At 46.2% G+C, this 23,375-nt stretch overlaps 1 protein-coding gene across 4 annotated transcripts in view; it reads left to right on the forward strand.

The window, feature by feature from the left end:
* Nucleotides 1–23,375, forward strand: part of LOC115075692 (phospholemman-like) — a 95,217-nt gene that overhangs the window by 57,787 nt on the left and 14,055 nt on the right. For 3 of the 4 annotated variants that reach the window (XR_003852577.1, XR_003852578.1, XM_029576328.1), the window contains 5 exons: nt 11,710–11,749; nt 13,236–13,310; nt 14,308–14,344; nt 18,055–18,104; nt 18,437–18,482. Coding sequence is in view for 2 of the 4 variants with exons in the window: in XM_029576328.1 (XP_029432188.1) it covers nt 11,710–11,749; nt 13,236–13,310; nt 14,308–14,344; nt 18,055–18,104; nt 18,437–18,459 (225 nt within the window). In the remaining 2 variants the exon portion in view is untranslated. The remainder of the gene's footprint in view (nt 1–11,709; nt 11,750–13,235; nt 13,311–14,307; nt 14,345–18,054; nt 18,105–18,436; nt 18,483–23,375) is intronic. The other variant, XM_029576329.1, reaches the window with a different exon arrangement.

Genomic DNA, 23,375 nt, shown 5'->3' on the forward strand with positions numbered 1-23,375 from the left:
CGTCCTACCTTAGGTCCAAATGTTCAGATCTTTCTTCTCCCCAACCTGTGTCCTGAAAGTGGAGATGCAGTGAGGGGTCTCCCAGATCTTTCCTGCTTCTCTGGCAAAGGTCGGAACCAGGCTCCCAGGTGAGGAGGGAGGGCAAAGCCTCCTAATGAAGAAAAGGGGAAAACACTTCCTAAAAATCTCATCTCTGGTGAATGCTGCACTGCAGCTCTCCCCCCTTCCCCTTAACCCTTGATCTGACCCGGTTATGTTATGTCCTAGGACACAGAGCTCTGTGCAAGCAGTGCTGGATGGGGGCATATTAAGTACTGCTTCATCAGGAAGCAGGAGGAGCTGATCTGAAAAGTGGAGTCAGATGGAGAGTCAGGGGATTCTTCACTTCAGTTAAACATTGAGTTTTGTAAGTGTGGATTCTCACTGCTTGCGGCCTCCCAGCTGTGAGGTGGCCGTGTGGTTAAGAATATGTTTGTTACCATCCAGAGGACATAAACTCTGAAGAGAAAGAGTTAAATCCTGCTGGGGAAGCCCAAAGTGAATCTACAGATGTGGACTTTACTGTTTCCTGAGGGTATAAAACATATTTATATCTGGGGCTGCTTTCCTCTGCCAATTCTACCAGATCCCATGTAGTGGATTCTTTCTGGGGGGGGGGAGGCTAACCTAGGCCCGGGCAGGGTACTGGAGTCCCTTTGTGATGTTTTACTGCTGCAGGAACAGGAGTGAGTGTTAAATAACTTTTACTTTGATTTGCAGAAATTAAAGAAGCATGCAATCAATATGCTAGTGGTTCCATTTCACATCTGTGTTCACATTGGGTTATATAAGTTGGACTCTCTCTTCTTTCCTCTGTTCAGGTGTCCTTTTCACTACTCCGGGAGCAGCTCAAGCCTTCCTGCTCTGAATGGGCAGGTATCTCCCCAAAACCAAGAAAAATTGTACCTGCAGTCCAACAGAGTCTTATTTGTCCCCAGCCTGTGCCCTGCATTCCCCTCCAAATAAATCTTTTCCTCCAGATATCGTAGGGGGAAAGGTCCTTTACAAACTACCAACCAGGCTTTCACAGCCCAGCCTCACAGTGAGGTCGGGTGGCACAAACATTCTCCTCACTAAACAAGGGGAAAAAATCCCACAACTGCTCAAACATCTAAAACTTCTCACTGGGTGTTGTCCTTCCACTTATCAGGAGTGTGCGGCAGGGAAAAAAATTGTTTTTATTTCATTGTCAGTTTGTGGAATAGGGGCGTGCAGGGAAATAAAATGTGTTTTCATTTTTAGTTTGTTTTCGGGAGGTTTTTTTCTCATGAATTTTGGTTCATTGAATGTTTGATTCATTTAATTTGTGTGAAGAAAAACAAATCAAACATAAAAAAAACAACCCAGACCAAAAACAAAACCAGGGCCAAACAGGGCTTCCCACCCACCCAAAAAAAATGCCGGGCCAGGATCTACCCCAGCCCCCACTTATCCAGTCAGGTGGGGATCCACTGGTGAGATTTAGGCTCAGGCTGAAGCCTCGGCCTATACAAGGCCAAGGCTTCATCCTAGTCCAGAGGCTAGGACCTAATGCCAAGGTCTTGACCCAAACCCAGGCCCAACACCAGAGCCCAGCCAGGTCTAGGCCAGGACCCTGACCCAGGTCTGACATGATGGCCAACCTGGAGGCTGGGTCCTTGGCCCTGACTCAGGCCTGATGCCATGACCTGACCCAGAGGCTGGGTCCCAATACCTGGGCCTCGGCCTAGACTGGAACCCAGACCCAATGCCCAGTTCTCAGCCCCAACCCAGGCCTGACACTGGGGCCTGCCTGGAAGCTGGGTCCTGATGCCTGGACCTTGGCCTAGGGTCAGGCCCAGGCCAGACTCCAGACCTTGCAACAACTCCTGTGTTGTCCTCTTCTTTCTTCTGACTCCATGCGCTGGGGTTGCACCAGAGATAATTATATTCGCCATGACTCCAGCACTCAGTATCAGAAGAAAGAAGAGGATGATGTGAGAGAAGCTGTGAGCTCTGAGCTCTGAGCCTGAGCGTAGGCTGAGACACAAGCATCGCAACGTGGCCTCCAGTCCAGGCCTCTGTGTTGGGCCTGGGTCCTGCCTGAGGCTCCAATGTCTGGTCTCCAGGCCAGATTGTGGTTTCAGGCCTGGGTCTGGGTTCCAGGCTCCAGCCTAGGCGTTAGGACCTGGCCTCTGGACTGGGTCATGTCATTGGGCCTGGGTCTGGGCTCCAGCCTAAGCCAAGGCCCAGGCATCAGGTCTGGGTCCAGGTTGAGACCCCATCATCGACACCCTGCCTCCAGGCTGGGCCCCAGTCTGGAGGCAGGATCTCGATGATGGGCCCCTGATTCAGCAGCTAGGTTGAGGCTCAGGTGTCAGGACCCGGCCTTCATTGGATACCTAATGAATCAGATAAGGTTTTCTTTTTTTAAATTTTAGGGGGTCTCGGCTGAGGCCCTGGCATCATGCTCAGGCCTAGGACACAGCCCCTAGGTGAGACCCCGACTTTGAGCCTTGGCCTGATGCTTTAGTTTAAAACAAATTAGGTTCGTTTTATTCGGGTGGGGCCCCTGATTCAGTTCAAGGCTCGCTGAATGAAACAAATCAACCATATTTGTTGCATTTTGCACGTTCGTTTTAAACGAATGCACATTCTTACCACTTACAGGCTGGGAGTATATTCAGGTCTTCTTACTTCTAGACCTGTTATGAGGGTTGCTTCACCAGGAGGAACAGAATTTCTCCTAGGACACAACCAAAACTGGAAAAACTTCTTTCAAGAGTCATTATTATTCACAGGAAGGGATAGCCCTTACCAGACAAGGATTATTCATCTGGGGACCAATGATGTCATTAGAAATGGTGTCCATAAAGTACAGGAAGATTTCCAAAACCTCGGGAAGAAAATTAGACAAATGGCAAAGACTTGCATTTTCGGAAGAATTACCTGTTTATGGAAAGGGAATGGAAAGGCAAGGCCATATAGATCATTTCAATGCCTGGCTCAAGACCTGGTGTAAGGATAGTGGTTTTGTATACATTGGAGGCTGGGGCCGTGTATGGAGCAATAAAAGATTATATAGTAAGGATGGCCTACATTTTTCTATGGCAAGAAAGAGGATAATAAGTGAAAAATTCAGATCACACATTATCAGGCATTTAAACCGGGGTGGCCAGTGAAATTGACATGTCACTCCCCAGCAAAACAGGAAGAGAGAAAACACAGTAACAAAATAAATCAAGATAGCAGAAAAGGTGAATAGGAAGAGCAGCAGGAGAGCTGTGACCACAAATGCTCCTAGTCTGGACAATAAAATCCCAGACCTGAAGCCTTAATGATGCGGGCGCACTTGGACATTGTTGCTGCTACGGAGAAATGGCTCTCTCATGACTGAGAAAGGGGAGAGGAGTAGCTCTTATGTCAAAAACAATATCCAAGCAACCTGAATTGCAAGAGATGTGGGATCGAGATTATCACTATAATAAAAAGAAAAAGACACAATCCACCTCCAGGCGTCCTAGTGAACCAAATGACAATTTACTTAATCACAGCCCTACATACTAAAAGAGTACACGGTAGTTCAAATGAACATATCGATACCTCAGTTCCTCTAATCTCATCTCACCCCCACATCCCAACAACCATAATCACGCACAACAGCAGGTTTTTCAATTGAAACAACTATGGAGAAAAGACTCCATGAACCAAGAAGGCCCAATAAAAGCGTGGAAAAGCCCAGCATACAGAGGGAGAGGCACCATTCCTCGTACAACATCACACAATAAAATCAAGATATATAAATCATTAATCATAATAGTAAAATCATACTAATAAAATAATTTCAAAACAGGTGATGAATAAAATATCCAATAAGAAAAGACTCATACAAATTTTGAAAGCTTTCCCAAACACCAATAAAATATTTCAAAACAGCAAACACACCAAACGATAGCCCAATAATTAAAAATAAGGATAAAAAATATCCTGCTCTCCATACCTGGGAACTTTTGATTTTTAGTCTGAATTTGTCATGGATTAGTTGGGGGAAGTGGTGGCTGCGATACACAAACCTTCTCCTCTCTCTCACATACACACGCTCCAAAACGTAGACACTCTTTCTCCCCCATATGCTCTCTCACACACACTCTCCTCTATATGCTGTCACATTCACACGCTCTCTCTCCCCCCCATGCACTCTCACACACACACACGTTCTCTCCTCTATGTGATCTCTCATACACATGCCCACACATACACGCATTTTCTCGCTCTCTCACATGCTCTCTCACACACACACATGCTGTCTCTCTTCCTCATGCTCTCTCACAAACTTTCTCTCCCCCACAGGCTCTCATCCCCACATGCTCTCTTCCCCACATGCCCTCTCACACACACATACTCTTTTTCCCCCACATGCTCTCACACACACACTCGCTCCCTCACATGCTTTCTGACCCCCACATGCTTTTGCGCGCACACATACACTCTTTATCTCTCCCACACATGCTTACACACACACATGCTCTCTCTCTTCCCCTCATTCTCTCTCACACACACACACACACACACACACACACACACACGCATACACTATTTTTGTCTCTCCCTCCTAGGAGCAGGCAGCAGCAACAGCTTTTTTCTTACACTTCTATAGCATCAGGAGGCCTCCACTCTCTTCCTTGTCGAGCAGACACAGCTCCTATCCTTGAAAACACAGGCTGTCTTTTGCTGTTCCTCTTTTCTGCTGTGCGGCCTGGCCAATGCTGCCTCTCTTTTGCCGTGCGACCCAGCCAATGCTGCAATGTGTGATCCTCTCAATCTTTTCTTCCAGGCCTGCTCCTTCCAGCTGTGATGATTGGGCATCCTTCTTCTTGACCACATGGGTCTACAACACACTTCCTCTTCCCGTCCCTGAGGGCTGGAAGAAGGAGGTCCAATTGCCTAGGTGCTGCAGCTGCCACCAGTGTCGGGAGTTGGCACAATGTTTTTTCACAATTCTGAGCAGGTCCGGTGGACGTAGTAGGTGGCTGATGGGCCACCCCCAAACCTGTGGCACCCTTGGTGGTGGTCTAGTTTCACAAATAATATTTATTGTGAAATTATGTTACAGTATTTTAATGGCACCTGTTTAAGAGTTAGAATTCCAGACACTTTATACAACATAGTTTTTGTGCCCTAATTGTGAACCGTTGTGATGGCACCCGCTTAACAACGGTATAGAAAAGATTTTAAACAAATAAATAGTGCTTCCACCAGCCCTGACTGAAGCCTTGACATCTGAAAGGAAGATTCCTTTTGGATACTGAACTGTACTATTTCTGTAAGTGAATGCTTTGTAATGTTACTAGCTTTTTCAAAACTGCTCTTTTTTTTTTTAATTTTTAATTTATGCATTTTTAACATTCTTAGATAGCAATACATGCATATCATTAGATGGGTCTTAAAGTAATATTTGTCTTAACACATGAAATAAAGCAATTCTTTCCATTATTACATATCATGAAACATAAGGAAATTATTTATCCTATTTACCCAAAATTATATCTACCCGTTATAAAGAAAATGGGAGAATCAATTTAATAGGAGCTATTACATGAAAAGTCTTAAATCAAAATCAAGGGAGGGATGGCCATAATATAGTCGTCCCATAACTGGTTTAGGTAGCGCTTTGATTACCAAGGAATGTGTATCAAGAAACAATCGCAACTGCGGTGGATCGAAGAAACATATCATATTATTTAATCTAAGAACACATTTACTAGGATAACGTATGGTAATCTGGGACCCAATACCCCTTACCTCTTGACACACAGCCAGAAATATTTTTCTCTGTTGTTGAGTAAGCTTCGTCAGATCTGGATAAATCCATATCTTATATCCTAAATACAATTTCTCCCTATTATGGAGAAAAAGTTTCAGAATTAAATCCTATCTGAGACGGATGAAAAACTAGCAAGCAATGTCCCACAGTAATCAATCTGCTCTTCCGACGGTTGTTCCAGGAAATTTGTAAGATTTCCAACATCTAAATTAGGAATTAGTGTTACGCGCCCCGTCTGCAGCCACCCCGCGCACGGGCCTGCTCACCTTCATGGTTCCACAGCAGGTCGGCCTCCCTAGTGGCAGCTGCTAGCTCTTCCAGGCCCCGGCGTCCCACAGCCGGGCCTTCTACTGCGCACCAGGCCTCATGCCGGAGCTCGGCGTCCTTGGCAGTGTTGGCCACGCCCCTACATGCGCGTGGACTGCCCGGCCTCTTGTAGGGTCAAGGGCGGCTCTTAGCTCCGCGGCACACCCTGATTGATTCCTTGTTATAAGGAAGTCCCTGCTTGCACTTCCTTGCCTTGGCAATCGGGTCGGCTTGTATGCTAGATTGTCACCGCGCTTATTCCTGTTCCTGTCTTGTTCCAAGTCTCGTTCCAGGATCCTTCTGTTCCAGTTCTATTCCTGCCTTGTTCCTGCATCCTAGTTCCAGCATCCTCCTGTTACTGTGTTCGTCTGTCCGTCTCCCCAGGTAGTACCTCCGGACTGTCTTACTGGAACTGACCTCGGCTTGTTCCTTGACCTACCTGCCTGCTGCCTACTTACGACTCCAGTCTGTTCCTCAACCTGCCTGCCTGCCGCCTGCCTTTTGACCTCAGCCTGCTTCTTGACCTGCCTGCCTGATGCCCGCCTTCTGACCTCAGCTCGTTCCTTGACTTGCCTACCTGCCGCCTGCCTTCTGACCTCAGCCTGTCCGTGATCTCATCTGACCTCCGGTACCTGAACTTTGCTTTGTTGACCACTCCTCGGACTGACTCCCGGACAATGACCTTTGCCTACCTGAACTCGTCTCCAGATTCTGGCTCTGTTCCTAGCCTTGTCATGCTATTCTGGTTCTCTTTGCTACACCTGACCTCCAGTCTCGAACCTAACCACGCTCCCCCATTGTCTGTGGGCACGCCGGACTTCTACTCTCCCAGGAGACCCTGCGAGACCCACCTAAGTCCAAGTGGCCCGGGTTCCTACGGGCTCCTCCCGGGGGGACCTCGAGCTTTCAGTGATGAAGCTCTTCCTAGCCTCTGTCTCCTCCAGTGCTCCGCCCCCTGGGGGCAGTTACCTCCTGGTCCCTGCCTCAGGACAAGGGTCCACTCTTAATAAATCTTAATAATAGATGGAATTAATTCTCTTGATAGTTGTAGTATTTCCACTAGATATTTCTTAAATTGCCCTAACGGTGAAATTAGAATTATAGGTGGAAAATTTAATACTCTCAAATTTCTAGATCTTGTTTCATTTTCCAAGTTCTCAATTTTTCTAGAATTCATCAGTTCTCCTTGTACTAAGATGTTTTGTGTGACTTGTAGTTGAGATACACGATTTTCCAGGTCTTGTAGTTTATTTGAATGAGCTGTTAACAATGGATCTATCTGGCAAATACGCTGTTGTATTTCGTCATAATCTTTATAGAATTACTATAGAGGATTCTAAGGAGGAGAAGAGCCTTCCATGCTGTTCAAGAGTAACATTTTGCAATTTAATCGCGGTTAGGGTTGACGCTAAATCCTCGCTTATCGCACCCTCCATACGGTGTTCCTGTCCCAAACCTGGGGACGCTGACATACCTTCTTGCCTCAAAGTTGTATCAGTTATCAGGGTTGGTTCCAGCTCTTTACCCTCACTCAGTTCCAGCAATTGCTGTGATGTGTGCACTTGGGATCCAATTCCTCCGAAACTCTGTGCGTTTTTTTCCACTTCCACTGGGTTCCTCCTGAGGGACTTAGGCTCACTCGGCAACTTTGGTTGGGTAACTAGTCCCGATTCCAGTGGCTGTACAAACCGCGAAGGTGAATGCATTATAGGAACCCCGTGACTTAAAGATGTTTGTAAGTCCAGCGACGTTGGAAAATGCTCCCTGCCGACCGTCGCAGCTGACACTCCTTCCGGGGTTGATATTGCCATCGGGGCGAAGAAGTTCTCAATATTAGCTTGAGAAAGGGCAGGTATTGGCGTGGTCAGGGTTTCCATCTGAATTTTGCCCTTTCTTTTCGTGAGAGGCATCTCAACAGCAAGGTAATCTGGTAACGCTGGGAGCTCCTTACTGCCTGACCTCCCTTGTCGCAGCCATCTTGATTCTCTGATGATGCAAATTGCAAAACTGTTTCTCTTTTTGAAGTATTCTGCTAATTTTGTGTGGTTTCCAGACATTGGCCTTATTTTGGACTCTATAATAAATTTATTTTTCTTTGTCACTACGTTGTGAGTTGTGGACCCTTGTTTTGTGTGCGTGTCCCCTTAGACCTTCCAGATTTTTCAGGTCCCGAATGGTGAACTCTGGTGGACCATACCTCATGCTGGAACTACAGAAGTATTGCTCACCACCGCTGCAGCTGCCATGTAACTCTCCTTCCCAGTGGAAGGAGGGTTACATGGAGATGGAAGTCTAAGAAGTGACAATCTGGATGACATGGAGAGAAAATGGGATGGAGGCATATGGCAGAGGAAGGATACAGGGAGAGATGGAAGAGATGTGAAAAATGATGGATGGAAGAGACAAATGAAGATGGGAAAAGAAGAGAGAAAGATAGAGAGGTACAAAGAAGGAAATAGGATCAGGGGACAAAAAATACAGAAGTAGAGGACATTATGAGGAGGAAAGAAGCTCAGACATTAAAGGCAGAATTAACTTTTAGATTTATTGTTACTGTTAATGTAGCCCTTGTCCGGTGTTTGTCTTTGCCAAGCAGGGGGAAGCAATGCTTCAAAGTCATTGGCATTAGGATTGTCAAACACACCAATGAAATACGCTTCCCACTAGAGGTGATACTCCAAAAGCAAACTTTACTGAAACTCAGTTTCTATGGGCTCAGCAATTTGATACAAAGTACATTTCTTCAAGCTATATATTCACTACTACACTCTCAGGATGTGTTGTGTTTCCACGGCCATCTGCGAGAGCGCCCCCCCCTACCTGACCGCGATGGCGACCCACCGTGGCAAACCACCGGGTGAGGAGCCATGGTCCGGTGCTGCTGCCCCCGCGCGTTGGTGCGGGCCCCTGGGGTTGTCCACAGGGCTGGGAGCCGTTCCTGCTTCCCCTGCACGGCAGCTACAGTTTCTCCCCTGCGGCCGGATTCCAAGATGGCCGCCGCCATCTTAGGCATGAGGCTGCCCTCCTCACTAGATTTATAGGGACCTAAGCCCTTTAATAACCCACAGCTGCTTCCAATGATCCAGAGCAGAGGAAGTATAAAAGGAGGCTTCCTCTGCTCATTCCTTGACTTGGCAACTTCCGTGGTTGGTCAGGTCTACTTGCTTCGGTGAGTTCTTGTGTCTTGAATCCTTGTTCCTGTCTCGTCTTGGTGTTCCTGGATCCTGACTTCGGATCGGCTAGCGGTGATTCCTGGTGTTTGACTTCGGACTGGCAAACGGTGATTCTCTGGTGTGTGACTTCGGACTGGCAAGTGGTGATCCCTCGATGGGTGACCTCGGACTGGTAAGCGACGACCCTCTGGCATTTGACCTTGGACTTCTTCTTGACCATCGTCTCCAAGGGCCCACCTAAGTCCCAGTGGCCCGGGTCCCTACGGGCTCCTCCCGGGGGGACTGCGGGCTTCCAGGGGTGAAGCTCCAGTCAGCCCTTGCACTGAACGCTTGAACTCCCAAAGGTCCACCTAAGTCCCAGCGGTCCGGGTCCCTACGGGCTACTCCTGGGGGGGACCGCGGACTTCCAGTGGCGAGGACACACTTCCTTCCTCAATGTCACGACTCTTCGTCTGTCTCTACAGTTGCCTCTGCCTCCAGTGCTGAGGGTCAGCTGGTCACGTCTTCTGTTCCTGCCTCACCACCCAATGGGAGAGCCTACGGATCTTCCTCCTAAGGCAGTGGTTCTCAACCCTGTCCTGGGGACACCCCCCAGCCAGTCAGGTTTTCAGGATATCCACAATGAATATGCATGAGAGAAAATTTGCATGTTATGGAGGCAGTGTATGCAAATTTTCTCTCATGCATATTCATTGTGGATATCCTGAAAACCCGACTGGCTGGGGGGGGGTCCCCAGGACAGGGTTGAGAACCACTGTCCTAAGGTATTCCATCCTTCCGTCGGCCCAAGGGTCCACAAGCCTGAGCATAACAGGATGCTCTTCAGTTTCTCTAGCTCAGGATCTCTCTAAGGGCTCGCAGCTTGGTCAGGACCGCCAAGGCTCTGCAGGACCATCTTCACTCCTTCTTCTTCCCTGCTCAGCAGTATCACAGGGCACGCGATCCCTTCTCCCTCTGAAATAATGCCTGGGCAGCACTTGGATTGAAGAAATCAGGGTGTGAACTCCTGTTCTTCAAAAACGTTTCAGCCGGCGGTTGATAGTTTTCAGTGGGTTTCCATTTAGACTCCTGGAAATCACAGAAGCCTATCCCAGCAAACATCCTGAGGGCATGAGCACTCTTACTTCTTTACTCATCCCAGTTGTTAGGACTTGGATAGAAGGTAATTTTAGGGCAGTAAGTTCTTCCCTTCAGCTGTTGTCTCAAAAGAGAAATCCCACCAGCATGAGGCTCAGAGGGGTGCCATGCCAGAGGAAGTGATGTGCTGGAGCCACTGCTGCTGGTAGGAGAGAGCGCTATGCTAGAAGTGCTTTGGGGGAGGGGATGCATGACCAAAGGTTTGCCTAGGGTGCCAAATACTCTTGCACTGGCCCACTTACCTAAACCCCACCCGATTCTAATCTGCTTTGAAGTGTCTGAAAGGCAGCATGTAAATAAATAAATAAATGTCCTTTGTAAAAGGGATATGGACACTCTGAGTAGTAAGGAAATGAGGGAAAGGAGAGGGGTTTGGGTAGGGTTTAGGCTGGGTACTGCCGGAAATAACTACACTTTTCCCATTGACGGCATGGGGACGAAAGTGTGCAGCATGGCCACAACTGTGGTGGGCGAAAACTGACCTCCACAATGCAGCCGCCTGCTCAATATCGCCCCTCCCCGTGGCTCATCAGGATATACTAATATTTTTATAATAGATTATGAGCCTTTGAAAATCTATATATTCTGTTGTGTGCATATCATTTTTTTAAGATGGTTTAATAACTATCTGGGAGGCCAGGGGATATGGGACTTTGTGTGAAGGTTGGTGAGAGGCTGGCCTGGGGACTTTGAAGTGTCCATTTCTAAAATGTGATCTAAAGCCTACTAAAATGTGAGTTTACCTCTGGGAAGAGACAAACACATCCACAGGCACAGATTACTAGAGGCTGATATTCCAAAGAGTTTCTCCAGCACAAACCCGAGAGAGAGATGTCTTGCCCCCTCACCAGAGAAATTTGAAAGTTATTACCCTGCTAAAATTTAGCCAGATAAAGAGGGCAGGAGGAGGGCATTCTGGGGACGTCTGCAATTTATGTGCCTTGCACCAGTATTTAACCCTAGCCAGATAAAATTAGCCAGGTAAGTCTGGTCAGAAAAATCACTGTCCTATAATTATCCAGCAAACTTCTCTGGGTAACTTTTCTGCTCCCCAGCTCATTCAGTTTGGACCTCTTAGTCAATAAAAATGTTTCTGAAGGCACAGAATGGGGTAATCCCTTTCTAAAGGAGACCCATTCACAGAAAGAAAGAGGGAATTACTTTTTTACTTTTAAGATTCATTTATTTAAAGTAATCTTTAATCAGTAATATGTTGAACATTTTTATTTTGCACCAATTACTGAATCTTGATCTCTGGATTTTTCTTTTTAGAATCTGAGAAAAAAAAACGAGCGTGACCCCTTTACCTATGGTAAGTTCAACCCTTTCCTTCTGCTGCACCCCATCCCTGTCCCTATCTGCACTGTCTGACTCCTAACCCTTTCCTTCTGCTGCATCCCATCCCTGCCCCTATCTGCACTGTCTGACTCCTAACCCTTTCCTTCTGCTGCATCCCATCCCTGCCCCTATCTGCACTGAGTCTGACTCCTAACCCTTTCCTTCTGATGCATCCCATCCCTGCCCCTATCTGCACTGAGTCTGACTCTTAACCCTTTCCTTCTGCTGCATCCCATCCCTGTCCCTATCTGCACTGAGTCTGACTCTTAACCCCTTTCCTTCTGCTGCACCCCATCCCTGTCCCTATCTGCACTGTCTGACTCCTAACCCTTTCCTTCTGCTGCATCCCATCCCTGCCCCTATCTGCACTGAGTCTGACTCCTAACCCTTTCCTTCTGATGCATCCCATCCCTGCCCCTATCTGCACTGAGTCTGACTCCTAACCCTTTCCTTCTGATGCATCCCATCCCTGCCCCTATCTGCACTGAGTCTGACTCTTAACCCTTTCCTTCTGCTGCATCCCATCCCTGTCCCTATCCGCACTGAGTCTGACTCTTAACCCTTTCCTTCTAGTTTCTCCCGCTACAATTGCTGCAAAAGATAGCCAGGACAAAGTAACAGTGTGTGTAACAGCACGCCTTGCTTTCTTCTCTGAATTTATTTATTTTTACATGAGCTTTTCCTTAACTCTGAAGCAAGAAGCTTCAAAACTGCTGCTTTGAGATCCAACAGAGGAATGAGTGAGAAAATAGTGACTACTTAAAGTTTCACTTTCAAGAAGGCATGGGACAAGAACAAGGGGTCTCTGAGAGAGTGGTAGAAATTATAGTGCTGTACTCAGACTACAGACTACATTGGCTGTATGGTCTTTTTCTGTTGTCACATTTTTAAATTTACCTCAAAAAATGATTATGTGAATCCATGCAGCTGCCAGCTAGGATAGGCTAGATGGTAAAGTGCTTTAGCATGATTGGTTCTGTTCTTTTCTTGTCCAATCCCAACCCTATCTGGCTTGCAGTAAAAAAAATGCATTGCTTTACTTCCCTCATAGACTTTAAAAGCGGTATACAAACATTTTTAAATAAATAAACAACATAAATAAATGTCACCAAACCAAATGAATCAAAAAATATATTTTGGGTACCTTATTATTTTAGGTTGGTTGCAACAAACTGATTAAAAAATTAACTCATTCATCACTTATTTCTATTACATTTCAAAAGAATGCACATTCTTATTCAGCACTATTTCTATAAAAAATGAGAAAGAGGGGGAGAGATGGGAGGATCAGAGAGAAGATAAAATTGAAAAGGATAGGAGAGAGATAGAAAGAGAAGTGAAAGGGTAAGAAAAATGGGAGATAAGCGAGAGGAGTGACTGAAGAAAGATGGAAAGGAAGAAACAGAAAAGTTAAAGAAGGAAATGAAGATTGGAGAAGGAGTAACCTCTTTGCTTTCCAGATTATAAGACCCTGAGGATTGGCGGCCTAGTCTTTGCCGGGGTTCTCTTTATTCTGGGGATCATGATTATATTAAGTGAGTCTTCTTCTTTCTTTCTCTTCTGGCTCTTATGTATTAATGCTAAGGATATACATCAGATGTAATTTTAGACACTCGTTACAGTGTGTCCAGCGCCTTAGGTACCTAATCATTTGTCCCTCTGTAACGGTCCAATCTCAGAGCTGGACACATAGGTGCGCGTGCTTCTCAGCAGACACACATGGATGTGCTGATTTTATAATCCGCGCGTGCAGGGGGCCTAATTTTAGAAAAGTATGCGCGGCGACGAGATTGGGCGTCTCCCAGTTCACTCCAATCCGTTGGAGCAGAAGCAACTTGTGCTTACCGGCTGAGTGCCGGCGTGCGCTTCACCAGTATAGTGCACCAGTATAGTGCAACTTGTGCTTACCGGCTGCTGTACCGGCCACCTCCAGCCCCCCTCCCCCCGGACCGTCTCTGTCCTTTCCTTGGGCCCGGCACTTCTGCATGTAACAGTTGTTATGCGCGTGGCCGGGCCCCTTGGAAAACGTGCGAGGCTTGTGCAAAGTCCGGCCTCACCCATAAACCCCGTTTTGTACGCACGCAGCATTTTTAAAATCAACCTGATAAATGTGAAAGTTAATGCACTTACCCTGGCACAAACATCTTGTTAATTAGCACTCAGGGCAGAGAAAGTTTGCGTACTCTATACTTTCCCAGTTTTCTTTCCTTCATACCAGAGAATTCCTCCTACTCCTTTGGGCTTCCAGCTCCATCAGAAAAGTCTCTGGTGGGCTCCAGCACCATGAATCTACCCGGGGAGTATCCCCACTTGAACCCTTTCCCTTCTCTATCCCAGGCATGCCAGGGGCACAGACTGTGGCTGAGGGGCAGTGAGTGCTGCCTCTGCAGTGTCCTCACTGGGCTTGGACTCCCAGCATACAGCACTGCCACTGGGCAGTGGGGCTGGCCCAGTCAAATGCGTTCTAAGTTTGCATTCTCTTTCTCTGTTTATTCATGCTTTTTCTTGTTAATTTTATTTAATCCTAATTAGGTAGAAAATGCCGCTGCAAATTTAATCAGCATCAGAGGTATGTTCTTTCCTTTCATGCATTAAAGTACCAACATTAGTCTGCTTATTGGCTCTTGTTCATTTTTGGTCTCCTTTCTGTTTTGCATAATATATTTTATTTCTCTCATATCCTCATGTTTTCAAATAAAAATCATGTACATTTTGTAGCTACACTCTCTGATTTTTATATCTCTTCTCCTGAGATGATTTTCAGCTATCTGTCTACTTTACATGGATTGTTGTGATGCCTACATAGGGCTCTGATGAAGATCTGCATTTCAGCTGTCTGTGCTGTATTCCTGCTTTACATTTATCAGTGTGAAGCCTGCATAGGGCGCTGATGAAGATCTGCGCTTCAGCTGTCTGTGCTGTATTCCTGCTTTACATTTATCACTGTGAAGCCTGCATAGGGCTCTGATGAAGATCTGCGCTTCAGCTGTCTGTGCTGTATTCCTGCTTTACAGTTATCACTGTGAAGCCTGCATAGGGCGCTGATGAAGATCTGCGCTTCAGCTGTCTGTGCTGCATTCCTGCTTTACATTTATCAGTGTGAAGCCTGCATAGGGCGCTGATGAAGGATCTGCGCTTCAGCTGTCTGTGCTGTATTCCTGCTTTACATTTATCACTGTGAAGCCTGCATAGGGCTCTGATGAAGATCTGCGCTTCAGCTGTCTGTGCTGTATTCCTGCTTTACAGTTATCACTGTGAAGCCTGCATAGGGCGCTGATGAAGATCTGCGCTTCAGCTGTCTGTGCTGCAATTCCTGCTTTACATTTATCAGTGTGAAGCCTGCATAGGGCGCTGATGAAGATCTGCGCTTCAGCTGTCTGTGCTGTATTCCTGCTTTACATTTATCAGTGTGAAGCCTGCATAGGGCTCTGATGAAGATCTGCGCTTCAGCTGTCTGTGCTGTATTCCTGCTTTACATTTATCAGTGTGAAGCCTGCATAGGGCTCTGATGAAGATCTGCGCTTCAGCTGTCTATGCTGTATTCCTGCTTTACAGTTATCAGTGTGAAGCCTGCATGGGGCGCTGATGAAGATCTGCGCTTCAGCTGTCTGTGCTGTATTCCTGCTTTACATTTATCAGTGTGAAGCCTGCATGGGGCGCTGATGAAGATCTGCGCTTCAGCTGTCTGTGCTGTATTCCTGCTTTACATTTATCAGTGTGAAGCCTGCATGGGGCTCTGATGAATATCTGCGCTTCAGCTGTCTGTGCTGTATTCCTGCTTTACATTTATCAGTGTGAAGCCTGCATTGGGCGCTGATGAAGATCTGCACTTCAGCTGTCTGTGCTGTATTCCTGCATTACATTTATCAGTGTGAAGCCTGCATAGGGCGCTGATGAAGATCTGCGCTTCAGCTGTCTGTGCTGTATTCCTGCTTTACATGTATCAGTCTGATATCTGCATGGGGCTCTTGTGATTTGGTGATGGTGCTGTCTTAGCAGTGCTATTGATAAAAGATGCATTTTCTGGGGTACAGCTAGGTCTCAGCACTTGTTTTTAAATTTTATTAAATTTAACAATTTCCAAGAATAAGTAGAATTCAAGAAAAAAAATGCAGATATCAAAGAAAGAATACTGCATGGGGGAGGAGTAAACATAACATAAAAAAGTGCATCATAAAAAACAAATAGACCTCACTCCTAGGCAGGACAGAGCAAAAAGAAATGGGAGGTCATCCCTCACTTTCAGGGTTCAGCTGCAACAGTACCCTGCATGCAGTCTGGAGACCTGGAGCTAAGATCAAAGGCAAAGTGATTGGGCTCCAGAATACGTAATTGACATTCTCATACCTTATCAAACATTTAGCTGGATGCTTAAGGAATAACATAGCATCCAGCTGGAGAAACCCTCGTGCTTCCTTCTCTTCTGAGTCATGGCCACAACATCAGGATAAATCCTCATTTTACATCCGAAAACAACTCTCCTCTATGTTTAAAGAAAAGTCTCATAACAGTGTTAGGCTCCAGAACTGGCTGTACAATTGAAGTTGACATTTCTCTACTGCCTCTTCTGGAAAGGACTCCAAAAAAGTTGTCAAATGAAGGGTCTGCGGAAAACGGCTTTCTCTGCTGAATACTGTGCTGGAGCTGTGATCAGGAGAGATTTCCAACATTGCCTTAGGAGAAATCAACTCCATCTTTGGAAAATGAATCAGTCTCAAGTTCTTAGACTTCAAAATATTTTCAGTTTTCCAACTTTGGATGGATCAAAGAATTATCTTCAACCAACAAAGATTCATTAGTCTGTAGTTGAGAAACTTTCTGCTGGAGATCTTCAATTGTCTTTTTACTCTCCTCCTCACAAAAAGAAATAGCTTCTGTTAAATTCATGACCATTGTAGGTCACCTGAGAAATGTGAGCTGACATTAGAGAGACGCGGCACTTCCACACCCTACATTGATTTCTGCAGAGCTGTCAAGTAACCCCATGCAGGAGAGAGATTTTAGGCCAAGCCTGAATTTCTGACAACTCCTATCCTGAGGCAGTCTGGTACCAATGTGGTGATTTTCAATGGCAGAAGCAACGGAGAAGAAGTAATGCAATGCGTAGGAATGTAAGTTCTGGAACCGGATTCCTTAGCAGCTCTGTTCCTGCGTCACGCAGTGTGAAAATGCAATGCAATGAGAAGAAATGCCCTCTGAACTGAGGATGTACTAATGTGTAGTGGGATTTGACTGCTTCTGCTGAGGTTTGGCCAGCAGAGGGCTCTCCTATTCAAAGATTTAAAAGTAAAGATACAAATTCTCAAAAGGGAGTCTGAGGTGTGACTCCTCTTGATCTGGAGAAAGAGCACATTTCACTGAAACGGGAATCAGATAAATGAAGGTGTAGATCTCCTCAGCACTGGGAACGGAATAAAGCAGGAGCCCTCTGCCAGGTCACAGCTGAGGAAACATGGAAATGACGGCAGAAAAAGACCAATCGGCCCATCCAGTCTGCCCAGCAAGCTCCCACACTTATTTTCCTATACTTATCTGTTTCACCGACTACCAAGTTCAGGGCCCTTGTGGGTAACTGTTTGATTCAAATTTCCTGCCACCCCCTGCCATTGAAGCAGAGAGTAATGTTGGAGTTGCATCAAAGGTGAGCATAAGGCTTAATGGTTAAGGGTAGGAAGAGCCATGAAAGGCAGTGGAGAGAATGTGAGGAGAAGAGGAATGCCCAGGACTCCTCCTTATCAGGTACCCCAGCCTGGAGGGATCACAAGGTGTACGGTTTTGGATATAGGTTATCTGCACCCTGGAAAATCTATGTGCTGCTACCCTCTTACTGAAGGAAGTACCTCTTTGATTTATGTGAGGTTACAAAGGATTAATCAGCTTCACTATCTAAAATCTGCTTCCCCTCCTGTTTTGTGGTTTAAGCTAGCTGGACTGTCCCTTCTGCCTTCAAACAAATTTGCTGCTGGATAATGCTTACCCTGTTTGCTTCTGCCTGTTGCTGCTTTGTGAACCTGTAGGGACTTTTTAGCTGCTGTCAGGTCTGGTTGATTTAGGATCCACCCACAGACCCTAGTCTGTTACCCCACACTAGGAGAGGTGGGTTACTCTTATCAGTGCTGTATACAGCACATGGTCTGGATTACTTTCATTCCCAATATTGTAGGAAGCTAAGCAGGAGGAGCTCCTAAAAGTTTAAACAAGAATAATTCCTCAGGAATGACCATGCTCGTGGCATATACTGTAGGGATCCTCAGGATTAAGGGTGTCTTTCTCTTACAGGATTGGTGAGCCTATTATAGAAGAAGGGTCCCTGAGAGCTTCCATCAGACGTAAGTCTCATGAGTGTAGTTGTCAGTCAGATACCTTTCTCATGTGTAGTCATGGTTTATTCATGTCAGTGGCTGTACAGATATGCAGTACATGAGAATCTACATTCAGGCACCATCTTCAGGAGCTGACAGTCTGGAACCAACAACTTCTGGTGTAAGGGCAGCAGCTAGAGTTGGAGGAAGGTTGTACTAGCCATGTAGAAGAATCCCAGATGTTTCCTCAGCTGGATTGTTTTGGTATTTTATTACCATTGCCTGCTGGCAGTGGGAGTAAATGTAGAATGTGTTCCTCTACCTGCATGCTCGGCCAATCTCTATCCCTTCTCTTCTAGGTTTATCAAGCCGGAGATTATAGAATCACAACTTTTCTAAAGCCTGGTGAGTTGTTGCCATTGCTTGCAGTGTGAGATCTCCTCATTACCCTTTGGAGTGTGGCCTTTTGTATGCATAGATTTGGCAGGTAATTCTCAAAGGGAAATTGCCTACCTTAAATCATGCATTTTCAAAAGACGCATTTACTTTGCATCTTCTACTTCTGCAGGCGGTGGATCAGAGTCAGAGCAGTATGTGTGAAAACCAACTGATGAGCTCTTTTTTCTTCCTCCCTGGAATGCCTCTGGGTTAACCAGTTAAAAGTTGTGGTAGTTGGTGTGTATTTTTAGCAGGATAAACACCTGTTTACCCTTGTAAATGGCTTTGAAAATGTTTTTTGTATGATCCCAGCTGTAGCTATTAAACATTTGTTATGTTCCTGCATAGGCACTGAAATGATGGTGGAGCACGTGACATGCCCTTCCGGCAGCCACAACAGTAACATGGGATAAGCAAAGCACAGAAGATTTATTGTTTTATTTATTTATAAACATTTGATATTCTGCCTTTTCCCTGGGATGGTCTCAAGGTGAATTGCAATAAGAGTGCATTGGTAATGCATTTGATAATGTGTAGAGAAGAAAAGTAGATGGAGTGGGAGTCTGCTGAAAGATCCCTGGTTAATAAAAGTAGGGTGAACAGAAAACACGACCTAGAAATGCATGTTTTAAGTGTTCATAGTGCCATAGTTGTCTAATTGAAAGAGTGTTGGGGCTGCCAGTATGAATGGCAAAGTGGTTAATTTGAAATGTTAGTAGAGGAAACATGGGTAACCATGTAGCTATATTTCTAGAGTGGGCTGCAATGGTAGAATCAGTTAGCAGCTGGGTCTGTGATAACTAGAAACACAGGCACTCACAGAGGCAGGCTATACAGAAGGATCTAGGAGGCTCACTAGGAACAGTAACTATTTAGTTGAAGCCGAGATGATGATAGAATCAAACTAGCAGTCAAGTCTGTCTGGCAGGTGGCAGGTTCTGTAGTAACTACAAGCCCTAATGAAAATGTCTGGCAGGCTACAGAAAGGACCCAAGAGGCTGCATATTCAAGCATTGGTCATGATAGTACTGATAACTATTTAGATTATTTCAGAGCTTTGTGGTTGGGCATAGGAAAGGTGAGTGCTAGAGGGAACTAAGTGGAGTTTTTCTACCTAAGATCATAGAATATACAAAAAAGGGAGATAAAAAAACTCTTAGGTAAGAAAAAATCTTGCAAGTAATTACAAAACTTGGTGTGATGGTCTTTTTCTGTCTTTATCTACTAAGTTACTCGACTTGTCAGTGAACCTATGCTCTAGCTATTTTTTTTCCCCTGCAAAACTGCTTCTTTGGAGCTTTTAAGGGTTGTTCAATGGTCTTTATGATTCACTGCTTTCACCTAGAAAATGCATTAGGGCTTTCACTCTCTGGCTGTTTGTTATTGACGACCTGCAGGTCCCTCCTTCTCCCACTCACCCACCCACCCTATTTCCTGGTTTTCTTATACAATTTTCTCAGTGAAGTGGCCAAAATCTTTCTGTAACCTCTCAAGGCAAAGCAGTACCTTCGGTGAAATTTGGTATTTGTGACAATTTCTTAGCAGTTAGTAAAGAAACATTTTGAAAATCATTAGATTAATTTTTATGGAAAAAAATAAAAGTAGAACTGGTGGGAAAGATGTAGTATAATAATTTTGGGAGGCAGTATTTAGAGACACTAAATTTGTGGGGTCACGAAACGATTCGCGACTCCCCACGAATATAACATATCATCCGTTCCATACGTTTGGCGCGCTCGCAGTGATTTCTTAGCGGACATTTATTTGTTTATTTATTTAAAGATTTTATATACCGACATACATTTTGGGCTATATTTGTAAAGGCCTGCGGGCGTAAATCCTCCCGGATTTACGCCCGCAGGGCACTCGCGCACTGGCGGCCTATTTTGCATAGGCCGCCAGTGCGCGCAAAGCCCCGGGACGCGCGTAAGTCCCGGGGCTTCGTAAAAGGGGCGGGGAGGGGGCGGGTCGGGTGGCATGTCCGGTGTCAGGGGGCGGTCCGGGGCGGGTCCGGGGGTGTGGCACAACAAAGGTGGGGGGGGGGGGATTTAGGTAGGGCTGGGGGGTGGGGTAGATAGGGGAAGGGAGGGGAAGGTGGGGGGACGTGGAGGGAACGGAGGCAGGCTGTGCAGCTCGGTGCACGCAGGCTGCCGATTTTGCGCAGCCTTGTGTGCGCCGACCCCGGATTTTATAAGATACGTGCGTATCATAAAATCCGCCGTACTTTTGTTCGCGCCGGTTGCCCGTATCACATCGGTTTACATAGTAACGCTTTACAGGGAACTGGTCTTATATACAAGTAACTTGAAAAAGTATAAATGCGAACACAGGAACTTAGCTTAAAGTGAATAACGTGAGCTAGATTTACAGTATTTTACAGAAGATTCATTATCAGAACAACTTGTTAGGGGTAGGGATGGGAAGCTGAGAAAAGATTACAGGGGGGGGACTAAGGAGGTGAGGAAAATGAGAGGAAGGGGGTGGGAGGGAGGAGGCGGCCTGGGGGGGGGGGACAGAGAAGGGTGGGAAAGTGGGAGGTAAGAGCTAGAGAGGGGTTCAGGGAGGTATTTAGCCAGTGTCAGTATCTGCCTGTTTAAACAGCCAGGTCTTAAGTTTCTGTTTGAATTTCTTTGGGCAGAATTCCTGGTGTAGGGTAACTGCATAGAGTTCCAGCTATGGAAAGTGATTGAGCCTTTGTTGTTGCAAGGTTGTAGAGTTTGGGCAAGGGCGTGCGTAGGGTTGCTAAGTATTGATTTCTGGGCGGTCTTGTGGAGGTGTGGAATGTTAATGATTCTTTGAACCAGTTCATGTCGGGGTTGTGGAGGGCTTTGTGGATGATGGAGAGTGTTTTGTATTGGATGCGGTGTTCAACGGGAGCCAGTGTAAATCCTTGAGGATGGACGATATGCACACAGAGGTATCTCCACCAGCCTACAGGAATCTCCTGGTGTACCCCGTGCTGTGGGCCACTACCGGATCTTCTCATCTACAGCACTACCCTGAGTATCTCGCTCAAGAGCTGTTTTATTGTATTTCCTGCTCCTCAGGTTATGCATATTTTCTCTCTAATAAAAAGCTCTTTATAGTTGTGTCCTTCGTCGCTGAGACCACACCCACTGATGGTGAGGCCCACAGGGCTCCTCCCTATGGGCGGCGACATCTCTCATCTCAGCCCAGGGTTCACAATTTCCAACAAAGTCATAACAGATTGCTAACTCATGGACCCGGCTCAGCTCAGCCCTTCAGGCCATTCCTGGCCTGGCCGAACATCTTGCCGAACAACAAAGGACACTAGAGTCTCTGGCTAATGCCTTTAATCAGCTAAACTCTCGCTGAACTCCACAGGAACACCTGACAAGGCCATCTCCTCTCCACTGGTGACGCCTGTACGTCTCTCAATACGCATGCCAGCACCTACACACTTTACAGTTGATTCCCTGTTATGTAGGGGCTTTCTAAATCAGTGCGGTATGCACGTTTTGCTTCAACCTACTTATTTTCCAGACATAGTCTCCAAAACTACGTACATACTATCACTTCTAGATGGAAAAGCCCTGGCCTGGGCTTCACCCCTCTGGGAATGTAATAACCCTATACTCCAGGACTTGACGGGATTTCTCACACTCTTTCGTTCTGTATTTGACGATCCCGCCCATAAGACTGTCGCTGGATCAACCCTCCTGCATTTGCAACAAGGTACCAAACCTTTGACCAATTATGTTATTGAGTTTAAAACCTTGTCTTCAGAATTACATTGGGAATTGGGTTGACTACGGGCTGTTTTCCTGGAGGGTCTTAACTCTCGCATCAAAGACGAATTAGTGGCACGTGATCTCCCCGAAGCTTTGGACTGTGTCATTGATCTTGCTGGACGAATTGATCGTCGACTGCGTGAACACTCTCAAGAGATAGAGTCCTAAGAAGATGTCATCAGGAGTTTCTCGCTCTCATCCAATGCCAGTTTCTCAGACCACTCCTACACCTAATATCAAGGAAGAAGAACCAATGCAACTAGGGCGGAGCCATCTTACGTCACAGGAAAGCTTAGTATGTACTGTGGACAACCTGGCTACGCGATACCCTCCTGTCCTATCTGTCCGGGAAACTTGCAGACCTAGGATCCGCCTGAGGACTCTTCCTAGGTCTAACCTTTCCATCTCCTCCACTGACACTTCCAGTCTCTATTATTTCGGATGCCCTCAAATTCCACACGCTAGCCCTCGTGGACTCCGGGGCAGTGGGAATTTCATATTTCATCAACTCGTAGAACACCTATGAATCCCTATTGTTTGGACACCCACACCACTACTACTGTGATCTATACATGGCGAGCCTTTGCCTGGTGAGGTCTCTTACACCACTCAGCCTCTTTGTCTCCGCACAGGGTCTCTGCACTCTGAGACCATTAATTTTTAGTCTTGGATAAGGCTATACATCCAGTGGTACTCGGAATACCATGGCTTCAGATTCATTCACCCCAATTCAATTGGAGTACCCTCGAACTATCCCAATGGGGAAAAGCCTGCCACGGAAGATGCCTAGAGGCAGTGACTCCTATGCCTTGTTTGGCTACCACCACCTCCCTTCCAGGTTTACCTCCACAGTACCAGTCTTAGGATGTGTTTTCTAAACAAGCGGCAGATACCTTGCCACCTCACTGATCCTTTGACTGTGTCATCAATTTAGTACCAGGTTCCGAACCTCCTAAAGGAAGGGTGTAACCACTTTCTCTATCCGAAATAAAGGCTATGTCTGCTTACATTCAGGAGAACTTGGCAAAGGGCTTCATTCGGCCTTCAAAGACCCCAGCTGGAGCTGGATTCTTTTTCGTGGGTAAGAAGGACGGATCTCTCCGTCTAT

The sequence above is a fragment of the Rhinatrema bivittatum genome, chromosome 14 (assembly GCF_901001135.1).
Source record: "Rhinatrema bivittatum chromosome 14, aRhiBiv1.1, whole genome shotgun sequence".
Taxonomy (NCBI): domain Eukaryota; kingdom Metazoa; phylum Chordata; class Amphibia; order Gymnophiona; family Rhinatrematidae; genus Rhinatrema; species Rhinatrema bivittatum.